Below are 18,254 nucleotides of genomic sequence, written 5' to 3'. Positions count from 1 at the left end.
GTGTCTGTGTGGGTTTCCTCCGGGTGACCGTCTGTGAGGAGTGTGGTGTGTTCTCCCTGTGTCTGCGTGGGTTTCTTCCGGGTGACAGTCTGTGAGGAGTTGGTGTATTCTCCCTGTGTCTGCGTGGGTTTCTTCTGGGTGACCGTCTGTGAGGAGTTGGTGTATTCTCTGTGTCTGCGTGGGTTTCCTCCCACAGTCCAAAAACACATGTTGGTAGGTGGATTGGCGACTTAAAGTGTCCGTAGGTGTGAGTGTGTGTTGCATTGTGAAGGACTGGCGCCCCCTCCAGGGTGTATTCCCGCCTTGTGCCCAATGATTCCAGGATCTGGACCCACCGTGACCCTGAACTGGATAAGGGTTACAGATAACGGATGGATGGATGTTACAAAGCATATATGTTTATGGACAATGTAGCTTATACATATAAAAATACTGAGATGCGTTGAGAACTAATTTATAGGTGGTTTCGTAGCATTCTGAAGCAAAACCAAATCAAAATATATCAGGCTCCAAAATATGAACGGATAAAATTCACTCAAAATTTCTACTTGATTTATACTTAATTTTTAATAGGTAATATTTGTCATACAGCATCAGAAACATACTCAAGTCTATTTCACCTTATTAAAATACTTAGCCCCCAGAATAAGGTTGTTTTTGCTGATGCTAATGTTGGTAACTCTAAACGTCCATTATATACTTAGCAACACTGCTTGTAAAAAACAGCAGACATCTTAAGAATCAACACTTCAGACCTAAAACCGGTCTTGGTTGATTGATTACATTTGCAGTATGGGGACCTATAGAGGTTTTATTGAGGACGTGTTAAGACTGGTTTTGTCTCTGAAAGGAAGTAAGGTTCCTGGGTGGTAGAGCGACTGTCCTGCTGTAAGGAATTGTGGGGTGTAAACATGTTCCCTGGGCTGGTTTAATGCTGTGTGCTGTGGATTTGCCAGGCTCGTCGCAGTCGAGCGTGAATAGGCTTTATATGAGGACCACACAGAGGGCTGTTGATATAGCTTCAGCTCTAGTGTGTGTTTCAGACTCGTGACTGAATCCCTCTGTGGCCAATAGCAGAACAATACCACTAGGAATCTAAAGATCTACCTGTTATATTGATGTGCGACACAAAGAACAGGCCAAAAACACACCAAACAATTCAATTAGTCTAAAATAATAATTATGCAGAAATTGCAGAAATGTCTAAATAGGAGAAGTAAAAAGGCGACTGTATTAATATTTATCCAACATCAAAAATCTGTGGACGCCTAAAACAACGTATTCACCGTGTCTCCAATTAGTTACTCTACTGGGCACAGTGTGCACAAAATGCATGACCACTGCTGTGAACTTAGCTGCAGAAACTAAGGTGAGATCAGGTATTGATGGTGGAGGATTAATTATGGATCACAAACACCACTCCATCTCATCCCAGAGGTATTTGACAGAGCTCCATCTCTCCAAACAACACACATTTTTGGTGCTTCTGGAGACTGTAGCCAATGCCTTGTAAAATGTAAGCAGAATAAAAAAGAAGATCTTAATATTTCAAACCCTTAAAGAGTGTGACAATTTGCTCATAATTCACTGTGTGGTCTTGGAGTTCTAGAGCATTGTAACTTTTACCAAGAGAGTGATTATTTTGACTGAGCGCTTGAAATAAAAATTAAAAGTGACATCAAAAAACCCAATAAAACCAGGCAGAGAAAAAGAAAGACAGAAAAAGTAACAGATGAGGAACAAGAAACATCCTGAAATAACTCATACCCACAGTTTATGTTGGTTGGTGCCCATCTGGGCCAACGGTTAGGTCCAAGCCATGCAGCTGGACAAATACTGCCTCTTTCAGGGGTCTTTCAAGGGAGATCCTGGGCCTGGTTCTGTAAACTACACACAGTTTATGAAGCTCTACACAGTACCGAGCCTAAGATCAGCGTATATAATGCCAATTATCAGCTACAGGGGTATAAATACTCCTAGCACTGTTCTATGGAGCAGTGAAACAGTGTTCTTTGGGCTGACTGAGCTCTATTAATACCTCTGGGATGAGTTGTCACGGGTGCCAGAACTAATCACCCAATGTCAGCACCTAACTTTACTAATGTTCTTATTGCTCAATGCTAAATACAGAGAGAGAGGGGGCTAGAAAGATATAAGAGAGAGAGAGATGTGAAGGAAAAAGAAAAGTGGAAGAGAGAGATCACAGCTAGATTGCATGACAAGAGCGTACTGTAAAGTATTAAACCTGCTCCCTGCTGGGCTCAGGAAAAGCTATCCTCCTCGTGTCAGGACTCAACACTCACGTGCCCTGGCTTGCCTCCAGCGCCCCACCGCCGTAACACCACCATGGGGGGGATTTACACAGTCAGACAACTGTCCCATGAGGAGATGGAGCCTCCGCCAGAGTCTGGTTACTGCTCCCAGTGTTAGTGGGGCATTACACACCGGATAAACAGCACAATGCAAATGCCAGACCACAGAGTTCTGGTGTGAAGGTGGATAAACGGGAAATTACAGGCCTTTGTTGAAGGCAGTTGTTGTGATGTTGCCATCAGGAGATAGGAAGTGCGATGTCCAGCAGGGGTGGGAATCACAAGGCATTTCACAGATTTGATGATATCACGATAATGCGATACTCGATATATTGGATGATACATCACCATATCTGTGTAACTATAGATAAAATACTCCTAAATAGGCAAATCGCAGAAATGATTATGTATATATTAGTGTCCGTTTCACAGACTCTGAAAGCAATATGAGCTTCAGTTCATAGCGTAGCTTCATGTCTCTAAAACACATACCCTTACTGCAACTTATCCATGTCTAAGTGGAGCATCATTCCAATGTGAAATAGCCATAAACTGAAATCTGAACAGTTCTGCGGTGGCTTGCCTATGCACTTAACTTTAACAATGCAGTTCTTGCAAAACACTTAGTCTTTGTCCATATTGTTTGTGCCTTCATTGCTGCAAAAGCCAAATTGGGCCCAGACTTTTTACTTGAAAGAAGACAATGCCTTTTTCTTCACAGCATGTTTATCCCATTCATTTGACTAGCTGTAATAAAACAACACTCTTTGGTATCGGAGTATTGATAACACATCGCAACAGAAAGCGCTATCACCCCTTACCCAGGGCTGTACAAACACAGTGACCTGCACAGCATTATTTTTTGAACTTCAGAATCAACAATGATGGGATCTCTTCAGCAAAACTTGAAAGAGCTTAAAGTCCAGCTCAGTGCCAAGCTCTGGAGAGAGTGATATAAAGTAACAGAATGGAACTGCATGGATGCGATGGAGCATTCAGCTATTTTGAGTTAGCATGGCATTTGTGATGCAAAACAATTGACCAAACCTTATTCAGAAAGAGTTGTGAATCACTCTAAACTACTCAATTCAATGCAAACCAATCAGGGTGAAACTGGTGATTTCATGATGCGCTCAGTATTTTGGAATTACAGTAAGGTCTGAAATTTAGCCTAAAGAAAGAACTTAAGTTGGTGCCGTGTAAGATTTTGATTTCAGTGGCTCTGAGGCACAGAAAGTATAGTGTTTCTTTACTTGTAAATCTGGCTTAAGCATTGTTATGAGTCAGCTATCAGGCCTCAGACTTGTCAATATTTAACTAGCATCCTGGTCCCTCAATGTATTAAAAGGCCAGCCCCCATACGTTCCTACAGAGTGACTCACTACTCGTCTCACTCAAGCCAACAGGAGCAAAGAAAGTTTTATGACTGTAGTATTTATAAGTACTACTGGGTATGAAGTGGGTAATAAGGCCATCCGGAAATAACTCACCACATAGTCATGTTAGCATTAGTTTGAAATAATGATTCAAACAAGAACACAAGTCAAAGCATTGAATAATGTTGTTAAATGTGAGTGAGAAAGTTACTAGCCAACTCCATCAGGTGATTTGTATCGGAAAAATCAAGACATTTATCCAACAACCCCAAAGATAAAATTAGGTAGACAGTAAATTTAGATGTTGTTTCACAAGTGTTCAATGTCTGTAGCTGATTAGCTTTAGCTTGATTAACCAAGAACGACTGCTTTGAAAACCCGAAGCTCTTTTGTCTGACGACAGAACCACATCTGAAGCTGTTGTTTTGTAGCCTCAGCACAAAACTAAAGAAGCAAACATTGCTTGGTTGATGGATCCTATTAAGAGTAACAGGCAATCTGCCTTTTCATGTGAGTCAAGGCTAAAAGGAACCCATTCTAAACACCTGTTATTAAAGGTCTGCCATATTGTGTTCAGCCCACTGTTTCAATGATTAGGGCAATTGCAGTGTCGTAGCAGAGCTGATCTCTCTTGTCCCAGAGCTCCACAGAGGCCTGGGGCTCCAGTGTAAATAAAACCAGTGACAGACTGCAGCCATGGCCCGGAGATGACGGCGTCGTTACGTAACAGCCTTTATTTTAAATTACAACAGAGATTGGGGGAGGGGGAGGGGCGACAGTCTGCAAAATACTCATCTCGCTTTCTGTTTCTTCACACTGTAACTCAAAAGATTGGGGATATCTTGGCTGTTTTGTCGTGCCCGTGATAAAAAAGATACCATAAAAGCATTTGATCATTTTGGGTCATTTTAACTAGCTGAAGCAAATCAGCCATAATGAAGTCAAGGCAGGGTAGTGGGGTGTTGGTGGTTTCCTACCCTCCTCCAAAAGTTACCTAGTGCAGTTTCTGGAGTGCTGAGCCTGGAAAAGCCATCACAGAGGTGCTATTCTCCCTATTACAGATATTTTGAAGCTTCAATTTTAAAGTTAAAATACTACACAGTGTTGCTTTAAAGAGCTCATACCTTGAAATATGTTTGATATAACATGAAATATTTGTGAATGTACAGTTCCACTAACTAGTAGTTTAATCAAAATCCAATCATTTCTGTTGTAGAGAAAGTGAGCTGGTCCTGGAACATCGTATGTGGGCATGACCCCAACTACTGAATAGCGACAGCACTTTAGTGGTCTATTGCCATTACAAAAGCTACACCTGGACCTTATAGTATGTGCACACACCGTATTCTGTATAGTAACAGCTGGCACAGCTGACGGATGGGACTTCATAAGTAATAACTTCGCTCGAGGCCTGGCTACATCAAGTGATCAAGTCAACAAACAAATCAGAGGAAACTATCAGAGGAAGACGCTCCATCAGCAGAAAGCAACATGAAAGGCTACTGTGAGATGTATTTGTGACTGAAGCTAAAAATACCCCCTTAACCACTATAAAGCTCCAACGATGGATGAAAAAAGGCGTGTACAAATATTTTATGCTCAGCGTCTCAGTGACAAAGCAGTTAGATGCAATCTAGCCCAGTGACTGTGTTTCCTCCTTAAAACCCTGCTGTTCCTCCTGACTTCTTCATTAAAGGTCATCTCTGTTCCTGTTCTTCCCACTGGCCACGAATAAGCAAAGTCCAGCAAAGGTCTACTAAGTTATTCATTGAGAAGCTTCGCACAGCGGTCCTGTGCACTGATATTCGTTTAGAACCATCTTCCTGTCGGATTTAGAGGGCCCATATCATGGAAAATGTCATTTGTTTGAAGAGGCAAATAAAATGGTCAAATTCTGTAACCGATGGTTCACTCTCCTGTCCATACGGTCAGAATATGGCAACTGAGGAGCCACTGCTATTGTGATGTCAGAAAAGAAAACAACAACAACAATGCATATGCAAATATATTACCCTATTCAACCTGCAGTTTAGGCTCCCACAGTTCAAGCTGAAGTTACTAGGGCTATTTAAACCTGAACTGCCTTGGGAATGAGAGCATACATAGCAATGAGCAATCAGAATAGATGCTATGTGCCGATCAACAATATAACAACCAGGTTATTTCTAAGGGATAAAGATAGGGGTTCAAAAGCTATGTGAAAAATGAGTGCGTTTGGTAAGTGAAACCACACAAACATCACAAGTGGAGATCACAAAAAACAATCGTAAATTGGAAAAATACAAATATTATATAAGCACTCTAAACACAGACAGCTGTTCATTTAGAGCCCTACCCCGGTTAAGTGAGAATTATGTAGTTTAACCTTGTTAACATGTCCATGTGCTGTTTGTTAATACACTAGAAGGTGAAATCAGGAGTCAGTGCCATGGCAAAGCGTTTCCACTTTGAAACTGCAGTGTCTCAAAAACAGGGATTCAGACAACCAGAGCTTCTTACATCACAAACCTAAGAAACAAATCCTGGGCTTTTGTGCTGCAGGAGAGTGGCAGATAGTTGGAGGCAGGGGATAACTGCACATTCCTAGATTTGTGTATACTGAATAAAGAAATAAAGATGTAGCTCCATCTAAGACATGTTTAAGACATTAGGGAATTTGTAATTGGATATAGCTTCTAAATAATAAGCTCAGAGGAACAGAGATGAGTTTTTTGGTGTTGAATTAATGAACAGCCAGTAAATGATAGCTAGAGTGGGCAGTTTTCCACTTGTTTCTGGCTGATCCAGTGCTTGACCTCCTAAAGCCAGAGTTATTGTACAACTTCATTAACTAATATCAGGAACATCTGGCACAACATCAGGATTTTAGGAGTACAGTTAACTGCTATAAAACACTGGACCCAGTCAGGCACTCCTAGTTAGTTAGTCAACTGGAAAACAATTGGGTTTTTCAGTTTTTATGGAGGGCAAGCATCACGCCAGTGGGTCAGTGTGTACAAACTTTTTTTTTTTTTTTTGCCCAGGCAATCTCAGAAACGTGGATTAAATGGACATGGACATTACTGGGGTGAAACGGTAACACGCGGGTGTTGTGTAATAGATCCCCTCCAACAGTAAAGACCCCTCACGAGCTCTTTGACCAAACTACACTCCTTTAAATTCAACAGCAACAGCAACAGACGCGGGCAAATAAACTGCTCAGAAATAGCGTGGCTATGGAATCTGAATTGTTACTTGCTTCTAGACTCAGTTCACACAAAACACACCGAAAACCTTATAAACATAAACATAAAAACAAAACAGATATATGTAGAATTATTTATGTGAAGCCGATGTAATTTGTGCTGGTTTTCCTCACCTCTGCTGGACTTTCAGCTGCACTTTTCTCTCAGTGTCCGTCCCGTCTGTAAATCTCTCTACCTCTGCAAGTGTGTGTGTGCGTGTATGATTCCCGCTTTGCCATCTGCGCAACACCGATATCTGACTCCCAAACAAATCGGTTCTTTGAACCGGTTCTTTATAGTAACTCATTGGAACCGATTCAGAAGCCAAACTTCTACAGACTGAAAACTGATTAACGCGTCTTACTCTCATCCTGTCCAATATTTCCCTCCTGATTTATTCCATGATTCATGTTTATAATCAGTTTATCTTTTTAATTCAATCGAATGCTTTTGTTACTGTGCCTTTAAAACTGGCATATGTAAATAAGCTCTGCTGTGATTGGCTGCTCTTTATTGTGCATGGTCTAAAACCATTATTTGTTACGACCTTGCTAAAAACGTCAGTATGGGAAGAATTAAACTGCTTTAATAGATAAGAGAGATATACCAAACTCCCCATAACACCTATAGCTTCATACGTATCAAAGTGTTGATATAACAGCAGAAAGTATATTCAAAACTCAGGTTTACAGTGTTTATTTTTTACAGCTTTGCTCTCATGTGGCCTGTACGGCGTGGATAGTGAATTGTATATTTGAAACAAGCTTTCCATACTCCATTAGTCTTAAATTCATCTTTAAAAAAGGAAAAATTCATGATTGAATACTATCTATAATTATTATATTTTAGAGATTTCAAAAACGGACATGGGGCAAAAAAATGGGTATTTTTTTATTATACACTACTAATATTTAGATTTTAAAAAATGGACTTTAATATTGAACCCTTACAAATTGAATCACTGATTCAGATATTCGATTCATTGGAGGAACACGATTCGGTTGGTTGAAATGAATCGCCGCGTGACTCTTGGGATGAGTGATGGGACTGATCCACGTGCAGTGAACAGGAGTTAATGCATTTCACTCACACGTTCACAGTGAACTTTAGATAAACGGAGCTGAAAAGAGAAACAATGTCGTTTCTATGATAAATCTGAGGTTGTCTTAGGTCTTTTTTAAGATTTGATCTACAGCGCCACCTGGTGGACAGAGATTTTAATGCTACTCAAAAACCGTTGGAAGTATAAAATATGTATCTCTTTTAAGCACACACATTTGATATATTTAAATTCAGAATTTAGAATATAATTACTTACAATTATAGATTTATGTCCTGTCTTCATCTATTATTCTCTGATTTAAAAAATATTTTCTATGTATATTTTCCCCTGAAAAACCAGACCAAGCTCCATAAATAAAACCCCCACATGCTGTACATGTATAAAATGAATTGAGTATAGAATCTGACACATCCAAGCCACTAGGTGTCAGTGTTTCATACGATAAAAGCATAACCCCTGGATAAAACGTGTTTATTCAGTTTTCACAACCAAATTTCCAAGATGGCACCCAGGCCTTGTGAATGAGCTGTGGTTCTTTTAATGGCACAACAGGATGTGAACCTGCCTCAAAACACTGCTAAAATGGAGGGCTTGATTAAGACACAAACACGGGATTAGTCTAATGCATTTGTATTTAGACAGTCAGCCCAGCTCAGGGACTCCAGAGTGACAGTAAGGCAGCTATAATTCAACTCCAAGTCAAAATTCAAGCACACGTTTTTCTCTGCGTGTATGGCTTTCATCAGTTTAAATATTATTACTTTTTGGGCAACAATAAATATCACTAACTACCAACAGACACCTCAGAACCACAAGTAAAGCCCTTGGAAATTGAACACAAACATCAGATTCTGCTTCTGTGTACGATCAGTCGTTTGGCCGAACGTTACAGGTTTCTTAGGCATTGTATTTTCAGTTTCATTCCTAAACCAAATGTACTAACACGGATATTGTCCCCTCTTCTGCTACAGTAACAGCCTCTACTCTTCATCGGCAAAACATTGCTGTGAGGATTTGAGGGTATCTCAGCCTTGAGGAAAAAATAGTGAGTTCAAGTATCATTCGACCAGGGATGTGAAAACGTTCGCACACGACTACAATCTCTCTTCAAGACGTCTTGTCCCGTGTTCTGGATCGCCGTAATAATAATGACAGTATTTCAGTTTGATTCAAAAGCAGTGCGATGGACGAGTCTGCTGACGTCCAGTGAAGTGAAGATGTGGAAGAACATATTCTCTGGTCAGTTGAAGTTTCAGAGTCATGAGCCACTCGCTGCAGTCCACAATGGAACGTGTAAAAAAAAAATAGAAGCAAATTTCACATTTTGAATCAGCTCTCAAGGGGAAACACCACTAACGTCTGCATTTTCATGGTCAGGACCCCATCATGTCATTGACACAAAGCGACCCACACCTAACGTTCAAGTATGTTAACTCAAATCAACCAATATCAAGAATCGAAAAAGAGATTAAATCACAACAGTAACAGGTTTGCACGTGATAGAAGTATTTAACAAGTTCCTTATTCCTTACCTTAAAAAACAGAAACTCCACTTTATATATGTTTTCCACTACAGTAGGTCCAAATTGTACATAGAGTAGTTGACAGTCCAACTGCTGTTGTGCAAAGATGTGCCCTATGTGCTTAATTGTAGAAGAATCATCTGCAAAATTAAATCATAGACTACATTCAAATCCGAACTCAGTATGTAACACATAATATACCATCACTGTCTTAACAAACCTTACATTTTCCAAAAAAGATACGTTTAAAGAGAAGGGTGAAATAATAACATAGCATCCAAAGGGATAGTCCACTGCTTTTACAAAATGTCTGCATAATTGAGATGTAAATAATGCTATTCAGGTTGATTTGAAGTCATATGGGCCATTGTAGAGAAACTAAATGAGGGGTTTGAGGGTTTGATTGCATTCAGCCACAAGTGAGGTCAGGTGCGGGTGCTGGATGATAAAGTTCTGGATCATGACCATCATTCCCACTCATCCATAGGTATTGGATAGACCTCTACCTTTACAACTCCTGAGAACACAGGCTCACTGCTCCACAGACCAAAGCTGTGAGGTTTTATAGCCCCCGGCCAACGCTTGGTGACCTTAGACTGAAAGAGTTCCATTTCATTACATGCTTTTTCTGTGTGCACAACTAAATATCAGTGTCAACAACGTTACTGGTCATATGTGGTGTCTAGAATCATTTGTATATATATTTTTAGGGGCTTTTAGAGGCTCCAGATGTCTGGTTCCCATTTTCCCAAGTTGCCCTAAAATTACAGAGTTCATAATGAACATTGAAATTCTTTGTTTATATCTTAAAGAGACACTAGGTAGTATTTATACCTTAAAATTACAGCTTCAAAATCACTGTCATGATCCACTGGCCTGTAATAGGGAGAACAGAGCCTCTGTCTTTGCTGCTCTAGGCTTAGCACGGCAGAAACTGCACTATGTAACATTTGCAGGAGGGTAGGACACCACCCCCTGTCTCCCTTCCACTCCCCCTTTACCTTGCACTGCAGGGGAAGCCCAGGAGCCAAAATACAAAATCTTACCTAGTGTTGCTTTAAATAATAAAAATTAATCAAATAATGCCTTTAATATAAAACGGTCCAATGAAAGCAGCACAGCTCTTGGCTTAGGTTTACCCTCACCCATCTGAGCGTGAATTACAAACGACAAACCCTCAAAATCTCAAACTAAAAAGGAGGCATCATCTTGGATACAGTATCTTTGTGCGATATCATTTTAATGGAGACGATCCACTCCTCGACCCTCACAATCCATCAATGGTGTCGATGCCTTTGAGGATGTTAAAGAGTTCTTTGGGGAGGATGACGTAGCTCTCACCCAGAGTCAGGCCCTTGCCCGTTTTGGGGAACTCCCCCATGGCTTTGAAACGTTCCAGCTGCCGTTCCTGCCGTCTGCACTTCTGCCGCACTGTCTTCAGCTTCTTGCGCAGTTTCTCCAGCTGCTCCTCCAGCTGTTCGATACGTCTCTTTTGCTGGACCGTGTCTTCCGCCGTGTAGTTGTGGTCACAGGAGACAAAGGCACTAGCCTTCAGGTCCGGGCTCTCGCCCCCCATGGCGGCCAACATCAGATCTGGGGTTGAGGATGGGGAATGGGACGGTGACTGGGATTGGGATGGTGACGGAAGTGGAATTGGAACAGACCCTGAGATCAACACAGGAACCTCAGGGTCTGGAGGTTCCTGCTTCCGTTTGTCCGTGGGGGACATTGTCAGAGGGAAGTCCATCTCAGGAGTGAAGGCTTCCTCCAGTGAATCTGCCTGTAATACAGAGAGTATGATATGCAGCCACAATATTCTGATTTTTAAAAATGTCTGACGTGTATCACTGTGTATGTCTGATGTTTATAAATAGGACTTTAACACTTAACTGCAACTTTTGAAATCTGAATGGTATTTTTCAAGGTTTGAAGACATTAGCACAGATTACAATTGCAATTTTATACTTGTATACCATTTGAAACATTAATCTAAGGATAAGGCCTATGAAAGCACTTAGACATGTGTTGTATTGGTTTACTGTACCTTCATTTGCATTTTATTGAAACTAAAAAGCGAAGGCACTGCGTTCTCCTTCAAGACTCGATTGTTGCATTCCCGTTTGAAGCAGTCTTTGGTAAAGTGCTGAGAGCAGATGTTGCTGTACTTTGTCGGCTTGAAGTTGCTCCTCTTCATGGCGGCCACCCATTTCCCACAGATATCAGGCCTTGCCAGAGGGAATCTACAGGTAGATTAGCAACACGCGAAAAACAAAAGCATGACAATTATGACAGTCAAACAGTCAATAATAATAATAATGATTATGTCCTTCATTTGATTTTATTATTGTTTTTAAAGATACATTCAGGCAGTTACAATCATTATTACAATCAGCCATCCTCTAGTAATTCTTCACATGTTGACAAAGTACTAAAATTATTTTAATCATGGCCGCCCCATGTGCGGGACCCGCTCTATGGAGTATTGATGAATTCATTCGAGGCAGCCATTTGATTTTTCATTTGATTTGTTTTGCTTTTTTTTTTAAGAAAAAAAAAAACATAAAAAAATAATGTAAACGTTCACTTAGGAAATCAACAAAAAAGACCTGCGTTGCCAAAACACTTTCACAGTACAAGGGTAGACTTCAATTAGGGTCTTAACCAACAGAAAATGTTACTTCTCAAGCTGGAAAAAAAGACAAAAGGGATATGGCCAAATATATAGCTATAGTTACATTGCTTTGATGTATTTAGCACAAAAATAACCGACCAATAACCGAGTCTAACACAGAGCAAAAAAAGACACTAATATCACTCCACACTTTCCAGAGATACTGAAATGGCGAGGTGGGACTTACTTGTGAAATGAAATGTTCTTATCTTTGTGATATCTGTTCTTGCAGCCGTAAGCGGAACAGGACTGGACCATGACTAAAATGACACCAAATATACTGCAGCAAAGTAAAAAAACAGCTCCTTTAAACAGTGTCAGTCCTCAGATATTTAGCCCTTGGTTATTTTCTTGTTGTTTACGTTTTTCTCTCCAGGTTGGAGACCCCTCACTAGGCTCCAAGATGGAGGAAATGCTATCCGTCCATATGATCAGCACGTCGAGACTTGAGGGGACGTTCCAAACAGCAAACAAGCACCCTACCTAGGGCACTTCGAAGGGCGAACACCCATTTTAGCACAAATGCTGAAAAAAAGAAGTGTGCTTTAGATTTAATCTTCTTCTGTATGGAGTAAAGTTTAACAGCAATTTATGGACTGTAAAAATAAACTTTGAAAATAAACATAATATTTATAAAACTGAAGTTACTGCACTGTCATGAAAACTTTATTGGACCTATATGGGTCCAGCATGTGAGCTGTATCAGATGAATGGATTAGTACTCTTATAGGAGAACCACATAGGTCCATGAGTGCATAACAGGATGTCTTAAATTTAGAGTGATTTGGGGTTTTCAGGAGGGATGTCCAGACTTACCCCATGTTTAACCTTCTGGTCCCATCCTTGACCATGGATGTCATCCATGTGTCAGGGGGAAATTAAACCTCAGGATAAAACAGGATGTTCTAGCCATTTGTACCCCACTTATTTTTTTGGGTGGGAAAGTAATCAGGCTTTAAAATTTTTTAAAAATAATATACACTGCAATATTTATTTATTTTTTTAAATGTGTGTTGTGTAGGTAAAAAGTAACTTGAACTGTAGAATAAGTAAATTATATTAATTTGATCACAACAAATAAATAAATACATAAATGCAAAATGTGATACATGACACGCTGTGAAAGTTTTTGGAGAAGGATAAATATATGCTTCTAATATCACGTCTGAAGCACAGGCAACTGAACTGGCAATATTTTATGCTAATACTGGATTTTTTTTCATTGATTATTTTCTACCGGTCCACGTACACAACCTTTTTAACGGTCACTTTCAACCTTGTGCCTTTGTAGGGTGTAAGGCTTTCGGATTGGAACATATCCGTCGCCAGATTTAAGGATTTCCCTGTTTTGGTGACGTAGATGTGCTCATAGCTGCATAGATTCCTCCGCCAAGAGTTAATTTGTATATTTTATTACATATTTAAAACAATGCGAAGTATTTCTGATTAATTTGATTTAAAAAAGAGAAATATGCACAAAGTGTAAATTTAAGGAGCACCTTCGGTGAAAATTAAGTGCTCAACCATGTTAACACGTCTATGTTTGGTTGATTTTACCCTAGAAGACGGATCATGAGTTAAATGAGGAGACAGCGTCAAGACTATTTCGACTTTGAAACTTAAGCTTCCCAAAGACAAACAAGCGGATTCAGACACTTTGTGATGTCATAAACCTAAGGAACCAGTCCCGTCAGCTGCAGGTGGGCAGTGGCGGTGTGAGGATTGGAGACATTGGAGGGGGATTTTTAATAAAACCTATTTAAGAATACGTTGTAATCACATTTATTGCATTTTCACATTAACATGAGCTAACACATGTATAGTCATAGGGGAAAATGTCTTATTCTAGAGTTTATGATCAGACATAACCTAAATCTAATTACTTCATTTGTCATTAGACTTTAAAATGAAGAGGATTCCTAGACATGTGTTGTTGCATTTGCAGAAGCCCCTGTGGCTGAGCGAGTGTGTGTGTGTGTGTGTGTGTGTGTGTGTGTGTGTGGCTGCTGGCTTTGTGATTGTGGTGTAAACAGGAAATTTACATGCTGTCTGAAGCAGGAAACCCAGTGTACTACTAACAGGTCTGATCTGTGTTTACCCCAGAACAGGTGCACAGGGTCCAGCCTGTTACTCTATAGACTGGGTACTGTATTATATTCTGTATAAACTCAGCTTTGTTCTGGAATATTCCACCAAACCCTGAAATGCAGTGCAGGTAGGACATCTACTCAGTGTATCATCACTATCCTAAACATACCCTTCATGTTTCTCAGTTCTGATATTTCATATTTTCATCACTGGAAACTATGAGAGGCTCTTCACGTTGCACGAGACGTTCATACAATAATGGGCCAATAGAAATGCATTGTCCTTTTTATGAGGTACAGATGTTTTTTGTTCTCCTGTAAATTTGGCAGTGTGTAGATTGTTTTTGTTTGCACCCTGATGAAATAACAAATACATTCAATCTTTGATTTGTGTGCTGTTGTTGCTGAGATTGTCAAAAGACAAAAGAGGGCTACATAAATACACAGAGGTCTTCTTATGTAAAATCATGTTTGTTTTCCTTTCATTGGATCTATATTTTTAGTTTGGATTCCACTTATTATTATTATTATTGTTATTATTATAAATTATTATTAACTACATTATGAATTACTATTAATAGTCTTAATATAATATAATATAATATAATATAATCAGTGTAACTATGTAATAATAATAATAATAATAATAATAATAATAATAATAATGAAAGTGTTGTTGCACACAGCTCCAGGGTCAGGGGTTGTGGACTGTAATGTATACTCTCTGTGCCTTTGTGGGTTTCCTTCACACACTAGTGGGTGAATTGGCTGTGTGAATTTATCCATAAGTGTGTGTGTGTGTGTGTGTGTGTGTGTGTTGTGTGTGTGTGTGTGTGTGTGTGTGTGTGTGTGTGTGTGTGTGTGTCCTTGAGTGATTTTTTTTGAAAGACTGTGTGTTTGTGTCGTGAATGTTCGGGTTTGTTGTATGTATGTATGTTTATAATAATAATAATAATAATAATAATAATAATAATACACACTATGAATGTTATTATTATTTTTAACAATAACAATAATATTAATAACAGTTATAATAATTTTATATACATTTTATTTGTATACTTTTCAATATTTTTTTTCTATTTTTTTACTTCTTTCCAACTCAAACTGAACGTTTTGAAGAATCATGAAATTATCCCTGAAACTTCCCTGTTTGACCGCAAGGTGGCAGTGTAATACAACAATCCCGAGCTCTTCTTCGCTAAGATAAAATGCATTAAGCTCACCCAGCTCAAAGCCAAGCACAGGTTAGAGGTTTTATAACCCCCATATAAAGCCTTCAGAGAAGAGTGGAAGCTGTTATAACTGAAAATAAACAAAAAACAAACAAACAACCAAAAATAAACATAAGCTATAGATCTGCTTCATTTTAGAAGAAATGTCAGTTGAGCAAGTGTCAATAAACTGCTCGCTTTCAGTCCTCATATGGAAACTAACAGCCTGTTTAGGGGTCTTTGCTTTTGTAATATCACAAATATATATTTGTAACTAGTGAAATGACTGTGTTGTACTCAAAGCCAGAAACGGTGCTTGTTAAAGTCAGAACAAAGCTGATAATCGCTATGGGGATGGGGTCTCATTGGTGTGGGACATTCTCACTAGGGACTCAGATATTTTCACAAACACAAATCTATAGCATTGACACATTGAAGCAGTGAGGAGCACATCAACATACGGCCTGAAAGTCAGAAACCACACTTAATTTAAACAAACATTAAAATCGAGAGTTTAGTCATTTTCAGGGTATATTTTAAGAAGCATAAATACAAGATACTGCACTTACATGAGGAACAGAAGCGTCAAAAGAAAAGAAGTGAAAAAAGCAGGTTTCAAAAAAGATACAGACAAAGCAGGACTCGTACCAGTCACGCAAGACCTGGCTAGAGGAGGATCATTCTTTATGAATAGGGAAAGATAGTAGTTGTGCTACAGTTCATATTCAGTCATTCGCTCATTGTCTGTAAGCACTTATCCAAATCAGGGTCGCGGACAGTTGCATATAATCACACTCAACATTTAGGACACCCCTAGCCAGGAGACTGTAGAGGACTGTAGAGGACGTGCACGCATAGGTTTCATCCCCGGGGCAACCAGAAGTTTGCACATGTTTGAACTGGTTCACATCTGGAGAGAGAGGGAGAGAGAGAGAGCAAGAGGGAGGGAGAGAAAGAGACAGAGAGCAAAAGGGATGGAGAGAGAAAGAGAGAGAGAGAGAGAGAGAGAGAGAGAGAGAGAGAGAGAGAGAGAGAGAGAGAGAGAAAGAGAAACAGAGAGAGAGAAAGAGAGAGAGAAGGAGAAAGAGCAAGAGACAGAGAAAGAGAGAGTGAGAAAGAGAGAAAGGGAGAAAGAGAGATAGAAAGAGAGATAGATAGAGAGAGAGAGAGAGAGAGAGGGGGAGGGAGAAAGAGAGAGACAGAGAGAGAGAAAGAGAGAAAGATAGAAAGGGAGAGAGAGAGAAAGAGATAGAGAGCGAAAATGAGAGAATGAGAGAGAGAAAGAAAGAGAGATAGAAAAGAGAGAGAGAGAAATGGAGAAAGAGAGAGAGAGAGATAGAGAGAAAAATGGAGAAAGAGAGAGAGAGATAGAAAGAGACAGAGAAAGAGAGAAAGAGAGAGAGACAGAGAGAGAGAGAGAAAGTGAGAAAGAGAGAGAGAGAGAAAGGGAGAAAGAGAGATAGAAAAAGAGAGAGAGAAAGTGTGACCTGTTCCACTTTAAAGGCCTCAAAAGATTCAGACACATCACAAAATGTAGAAAATCTCCAAATCCATGTGATTTCAAAGGGTGCCGTGTTGATGTGTGGGGGTGGGGAATGAGAGGTGAGGGGTGGGGGTGATGTAGTGGGGGATTAGATGCTCACCAAGGCTATTTTGGTTTATCACATATTAATTTGCATGTCTCTATTGACACCTAATTACAGTAATACCCACCTACACCAGGAATTACCGCCGATAACACCATCAAACAGACGTTACTGTCAGGGCTGATTATTAGCCGTGCTACTGTGGATCCCAGCTCCAGTAGAACTCAGAGCCTTCCTCAGAACGATGCTGCTTTATAAGGCCTCGCTTCTGCTCTCTTCTCCCCCCTCTCACGGCTCACTGCATACACTCACTTCCACTTGCAAGCTGTTAAGGTTAAAGACACACTTCACTGTTTTTCAACCGTCTCTCTATCGTTCGCATCTGTGTCGTATCATTGATTGCCACACACAATCATTTCAATACGCTTTTGTGTACTTAGAAAAGAACAGGAAACCTGTCGACTCAGAATACGCTCAGAATTTAAGCCAGAAAGAAAACAGACGCCTAATGGAATATATCAGCAATTCTTAAACAGACTTCTACCTATAGTATCTCTGCATCTTATTGTGGTGTGTGATATGGGCTCTATGTGCGGTAGGGAGCTCAGGGGGCGTGTCTGTTCACAGTCAGTCTGTAGCACCACGACTGAAGGAACCTTTGTTGTTATTTGTTATTTGTCTATTGTTGTAGTTTAGAATGTGTTTGTGTGTTTGTATTGTGCACAAGGGCAGTCGTTTTTTTTTTTGTGTTGTGTGGTAATCCTTCAGACTAAACCTGCTACGTGGTCCTCACCTTCTTTGACGCAGACACCACAGTATCATCCACAACATAATATAATTTATTCAGCAGTTTATTTCATAATCATCCAGGTGTTAAAGCCTATTATCAACCTGTGGTGTCTACGTTGTGAGATGAGGTGATTACAATATTCAGTAATTGTTACTCACATGCAGTAAGTAATAGAAGCTAACAGGGTGTTGCTAAAGGTATTTGTCAATATTGTTCACTCTAATCTCTAACTATAACTGCTGTAGACTCACATGCAGTGGAGTTTAAAGGCACACGTCAGTGATTTCGATGCTGTCTTTATCAGGCGCATCTGTATCGCGTCAGCTCTTACTGCAGACAATAATTTCAATATGTTTCACTGTACTTAGAAAACAACGGCAAAACCTCCCGACTCAAAGTCTGCTTATT

The 18,254-nt window shown here is 39.8% G+C and overlaps 2 protein-coding genes across 4 annotated transcripts in view; both read right to left on the bottom strand.

The window, feature by feature from the left end:
* LOC136686733 (MOB kinase activator 3B) overlaps positions 1-7,167 on the bottom strand; it is a 41,357-nt gene extending 34,190 nt beyond the window's left edge. For both annotated transcript variants that reach the window (XM_066660680.1, XM_066660681.1), the window contains exon 1: positions 7,047-7,167. The gene's annotated coding sequence lies outside the window, so the exon portion shown is untranslated. The remainder of the gene's footprint in view (positions 1-7,046) is intronic.
* A 1,155-nt stretch (positions 7,168-8,322) lies between these two features.
* thap1 (THAP domain containing, apoptosis associated protein 1) lies at positions 8,323-12,646 on the bottom strand. 2 transcript variants are annotated; one of them, XM_066662266.1, is made up of 5 exons: positions 12,357-12,646; positions 11,543-11,738; positions 10,840-11,278; positions 9,508-9,638; positions 8,323-9,247 (listed from the first exon to the last, which is right to left on the bottom strand). In XM_066662266.1, the coding sequence occupies exons 1-5, from the start codon at positions 12,425-12,427 to the stop codon at positions 9,083-9,085; spliced, it is 1,002 nt and encodes a 333-aa protein (XP_066518363.1). In that variant the 5' UTR covers positions 12,428-12,646; the 3' UTR covers positions 8,323-9,082. The 2 variants fall into 2 exon arrangements, with proteins under 2 accessions (XP_066518363.1, XP_066518364.1); XM_066662267.1 differs by lacking the exon at positions 8,323-9,247 and having other exon boundaries at positions 9,504-11,278; positions 12,357-12,642.
* Positions 12,647-18,254: the final 5,608 nt, after the last annotated feature.

The sequence above is a fragment of the Hoplias malabaricus genome, chromosome 2, assembly GCF_029633855.1.
Source record: "Hoplias malabaricus isolate fHopMal1 chromosome 2, fHopMal1.hap1, whole genome shotgun sequence".
Lineage (NCBI taxonomy): Eukaryota > Metazoa > Chordata > Actinopteri > Characiformes > Erythrinidae > Hoplias > Hoplias malabaricus.
This window is presented reverse-complemented; position numbering and strand designations above follow the sequence as displayed.

Bases quoted from the DNA above. Each gene is read 5' to 3' on its own strand.
- thap1 (XM_066662266.1), bottom strand. From the start codon at position 12,427: ATGGTCCAGTCCTGTTCCGCTTACGGCTGCAAGAACAGATATCACAAA. The intron at 11,739-12,356 runs GTAAGTCCCACC...ATCTACCTGTAG, and splicing joins AAGAACATTTCATTTCACAA to ATTCCCTCTGGCAAGGCCTG. The intron at 9,248-9,507 runs GTAAGGAATAAG...TGTGGACTGCAG, and splicing joins TGGAGTTTCTGTTTTTTAAG to CGAGTGGCTCATGACTCTGA.